Source organism: Montipora foliosa, chromosome 10 (genome assembly GCF_036669935.1).
Source record: "Montipora foliosa isolate CH-2021 chromosome 10, ASM3666993v2, whole genome shotgun sequence".
NCBI lineage: Eukaryota > Metazoa > Cnidaria > Anthozoa > Scleractinia > Acroporidae > Montipora > Montipora foliosa.
The window spans coordinates 7,115,116-7,120,115 of NC_090878.1; the positions used below are offsets into that span (position 1 = coordinate 7,115,116).

A 5,000-nucleotide genomic window follows, 5' to 3' on the forward strand; every position below is an offset into this window, starting at 1 on the left:
TTTGGAGCTCTTTTTAAAGATGGCACGAATTTACTTGATTTACATTGATTGTTAATTTCAATGTCCCCAATTAGTGCTCTAGTGCTAGAACAACTAGACCCTTAAATAAAGTTCCTTTCCTTTTACATTGGAAAGCTTCCAGGGAAGTGGTAGAGTTCCGAGTCATAAGATTGTTGAAAAAAGGAGGAGAACACAGTGGCAAGCTCTGAGGAGGCGTCGCAGAGGATTCTGGCTGGAATCAAATCTGGTCCACTAGCTTTATCAATCTTAATTTTCAAGAGTTGATTCTTGACTACCCAGAATTTTATATCATGCATACCATCATAAGTCGAGGGGGGGCATTGGTGCTAAATTGCTGTGATCTTCTTCAATGAACACACTGTCATATGGCTCACATAAAGCTTCAGCTTTGGCACTGTCTGAAGAGCATGTGTGATATTAACCATCAAGGAAGCTAAGGTCCACCAACAAATATCTTTTACAAATTTAATACCTAAGACCCGCCTTAATATTATTATTATTATTATTATTATTATAATTATTATTATTATTATTATTATTATTATTATTATTATTATTAGCATTGCATTAAATAATAATAATTATTATTTAATGCAATGCATTACAATTATATTGTAAGCCTGTAAGGTGGACATTGCAAAATGGAATCAACACTTTTAACTACACTCAATCCAGATGATGACAACAAAATTAACATTTAAAAACTTTTGGTCAGTAATGAACAGACCTTCTTAAAGCATTCAGGTAGTGCTCTGTCCATAAATCTTCTGCAGTTTTCATCAGCCTCTGATAAACCTAGAATTATACAAAGTTCACTCTGACAACCACAATCTCACATTATTGAATAAAACCATGATCTCTCCTCATCACTCTTTGACCCCTCCCCCCCCCCCCCCTCTCCCCCCACACACCCCCAAAGTCCTAAAAGGGACGTTTTGATGCACATTTTACTTTTTGAAAGCATTAAGTCACTTTGCAGATATGCACTCTAATACCTGTGGTCTGATGACAACTGCTAAAAAATCTTTACACTTTACACAGTGAGTGTAAACTAGAGCTCCATTTGAAGGAGTGGATCCAATGCTGCAACAAACTGTACTTCAAAAAGACCACAAAATATCATGATTTGTTTTACTAGCAAATCCTAATCCTACTACAGTCATGGACCCCTAACATGCAGTGAAGGAGCAGACATAAAGCAAGTAAATTTGCAGAGTAAATGAGACATGATCAAATGCTCTCTTTGTTACCCTGTTGACTCATAAAGAGGTATTGAGATGATTAGGAACTTGCACTATCACAGATAAAAGGCTAGCATTTCAAACAACAGCTTGCTATTCAGGGGTTTCAATAATTATTAGAGTCAGTAATTTTTAAAGAACTCTTTGGCATAGCAGGGAAACCATTTTAGCTTTGAAATGCAGAAAACTGCACCGCTGAGAATCTAAAATTTAACATTTTTTGCTGCGGAATGCACTTCGGTCCCCTTTCCAAGAAGACCCTTACTTCAGTTTTGTGCTGTACACTTGCCTTTTTTAAATCACCCTCTCATAAAAATCTTTTTGAAACCCAAACTCCTATCAGAGTAAATGCAATCAAAGTAAATCCAATCTGCTATCACTGAGAGCTTCTGTCTGCTTCCCGTATCATATGATTGCAGTTTAGAGAAAATTATACAAATCATTGGTAAGATAAATGATTCCACCTCCAATGTAACTGCCAAAAACTGGAAAGCGACTGTGGTCATACATGAATTTTCAGATACCAAAAAACTCCACTTTATTCTTAAGTTGGGTTGCATTGGATTGGGTTTTCATTGCAGATCACACAATTATGGTTTGTTTGCATTGATTGCTTGATTGCATGAGTTAATCACTTGCCAATTGCAGACCATATACATTACATATACATATGCATGGCTGCCTATTCTCTTATCATAGAGAATCAAGTTGAGGACAGAAGCGAATTTCCAACTGACAACATCAACAACAACTTCACTGATAATTGGTATTGTCAGGTGAAATCCACAGTCTAACATTGTTGAAAACTGGAAATCATGTCAGCTTCTCGTTTGGCCCATCAAAATAGCGAATTCTCACACACCAGTTGGCTGATATAAAAATAAATCTTAGTTAAGAAAGACAGCCATGGAAACATGTGTAAACAAGAAGAAAATGACTTTTGCAAATCTTTGAAATACCCAGGTCAAAACAAAAGACAATATTGATATCAACACTGTGAGTCTAATACATTTCAAATCACTTTGTGTCAGTTGCACTAAGCAGTATCGTCAATTAAACCGATACAAACAGGAAATAAGCTCACTTGCAAATAAGATTTAAAACATGACACCTATTCAGATAGTTTTACGATAATGTCATCACTGGATTACGTGGAAATATAACCCAAGGGTCAAAAGAGCAAAAGCTAAGGTGCATTACATTCACAGCTTCAGCTGTAATGTATGAAGCCCAACCCCAAGACAAACCTTCCTGGGCAAATCTCGCAGCGCTTAGTAAACATTTTCCCAATGATTCCTCTCTTTTGTAAGGTATTGACCAGTTGTCCACGAACACCCTGTCCTCTAACTCATACAAGTTGGTAGTTGGAAATTCAAGAGGAATGTCCATATTTTCAGGATCATCACTTGTACTGTGGCCAGCTCCGTTCAGGACCATAGCAGTTGGATTCATAGCTTCGTCGTATGACGGGGGTGGTTCACCCGGAGCCGTAAAAATTTCGCTATCCTCGTTTTCTCTAGGATCCACAAGTGGAGGAATGTCCATTCCTCCATCATCCGAGCCATGCTGTGTCTCAGTATCCTTGACTTCCGTGTCATCGAAATCAAAGCTCGTCCTCGTATCCTCTCCGGTCAAGAGCGCCACTGCCTCATTCAGATCGTTCTTAGCTAGGCTTAACGCTTTCCGAATTTGCGCACTGTCCACGAATCCCATATTGAGAAGGGTAGTAACGTAAGCTTCGTTTGCTTCATCCATTTAGACGATTGCGCCAAAAGCGAAAGGAATATAAGATCAAAACAAATCTTGATATCGCTCAGTTTATGGGATTGTCCGACGCCATCTTGAAATACTTCGCGTTCCCGGATATGAAAATGCGGAAAGACCAGAAACCAGTTCCGGGAATACGGGACAACAGTCCATCGATGCGGGTTGGGATTAACGCTTAAGGGCGGGCGTCATCCCGCTATTTGAGCCAAGCCTTACCATTAGGCCAGCTACGGGAGTCCGAGGCAGTCTTATGTGCTTGCTGTCTTTACCTGCGGTCAACCTTATTTCAAAGTTATCAACTAAAAAAACGGAGATTGCTTCGCGAATACTTACCTTTCTAACGTTAGCAACTGATAAAATCGAAAAGTATCAAATGAGAAATAAAATGTTAATTGCAAAGAGCTGTTGTACAGGTATTGTAATGTATTAATTCTCTATTGAGATCATGGGTAGTTAAATCCCGTCTCCAAAGAGCCACACCCATAAATTCTAAACTATATAAACCAGTTGTGTTTTTAGTCCTTTTTGACTGTAATGTTTCTTGTGTGTGTGCAATAAATAGATTTATTTCACATAACATGAGAATTTTATTCCATAAAGCTCAATTGTACAAATCTATACGCTTTATTTTCACATGTGAAAAAAGCCTATACAGCCAATCAGAATGGCGTACAGCTCTTTCGCGTGTGGCGGTATAACTGATCACCGATGTAGCGTAAAGGCCTTTCCAAGACAATCACTCATGCGTCTCGTGCATGTCGTGCATGTCGTGAAAATCGAACTTTGTTATTGAATTAAATCAAATTTGCATTTGGTTCTATTGTTAGTGAGTTTTTGTCTCTAATTTGCGTTCAGAAAACTATTTCAATGAAAATTCTCGTCTTATGTGTAATTAACAGCTCACGACATAGAAAGTGCTTTGTTAGGGGTTGTATTCACTCGTTGTTTGTGTCAAAAACCCTCACCCGCTTGTACGTACCTTGGTTGGGAGTTTTTGACACAAACAACTCGCGAATAAAACCCCGTACGCTGCACTTTTTATGACGTAAACTATATTTATGTATTTGAGTTTTCAGTTTCGTTTAGTATACACTACAAGAGACTGTATGATAAATACCCTTGTTGTCAATGTGGAATTTTATTTCCAAGGTTCGAAGGTTTGCTGAACTGGCAAGCGGGAAAACTGTTCTCTTAGGCCTTCCTTGGAAAACATACCTCTTGCACCAAGGGAAATGATGGATAAAATCTCTTCGATAACAATTACTATAATAAGGGGGAAGGGGGGGGGGGGGGGGGGCAATCCAGCTTGCCTAACACTTCATTGGCTAAACACGTCTTTTTATTTTTGCGGAAAACCAAAAAAGTGGTATGTCTTCTTTACTATTAAATATATTGGTGTACCTGAAGTATAATTGTCACATATAGCTAAGGAGGATAGAGAGGATAGAAATTGATTCAAAGTTTAAAAAAAGTCCAGTTATTTCTTGCCTAGATATGGATTTCGGAAAAAAACAAATCGTCAGAAATTTTGTATAGATGTGGCATCAATCCTCTAAAATTCCTTTAGTATCACTCCTTTTGTTGTCAGGTGTTTTATACATGGGTGTAACTTATGATGCCTAGCTACTCACGTGAAATAGAATGAAACAAGACAGTAACCCATCATGTACATGGGTTCCTGAACAAGATTAGACTTTGTTACACATACACAAAAAGAGTGCCGAACCGTAACCCGTGATTGGCTACCATCGCCCCTCTGTTGAACCAAACGATTTTAGAGATGAAGGCGATTTTAGATATTGATTTCTCTTTAATTAAGGTCATCAACCCTAGGACAAGTGTGTCTTTTAGAGAATAAACAAGATGCAGTGCCTCGAAAAAGCATGACCCGTTCTGAAAGAGCTACGCAATGATAGAGAGATTGTCACCGGAAAAGTTGCTTATATTGAATGCACATGCTGTCAGAAAAAG

General features: G+C 38.3%; 1 protein-coding gene across 1 annotated transcript in view; it reads right to left on the reverse strand.

The window, feature by feature from the left end:
• The window catches only part of LOC137974313 (ubiquitin carboxyl-terminal hydrolase 24-like), a 46,967-nt gene extending 43,844 nt beyond the window's left edge, over positions 1-3,123 (reverse strand). The window contains exons 1-2 of the mRNA XM_068821198.1: positions 2,510-3,123; positions 749-816 (exon numbers count right to left, since the gene is read on the reverse strand). Of these exons, the coding sequence (XP_068677299.1) occupies positions 749-816; positions 2,510-3,017 (576 nt within the window). The 5' untranslated portion in view covers positions 3,018-3,123. The remainder of the gene's footprint in view (positions 1-748; positions 817-2,509) is intronic.
• Between the last annotated feature and the right edge of the window lie 1,877 nt (positions 3,124-5,000).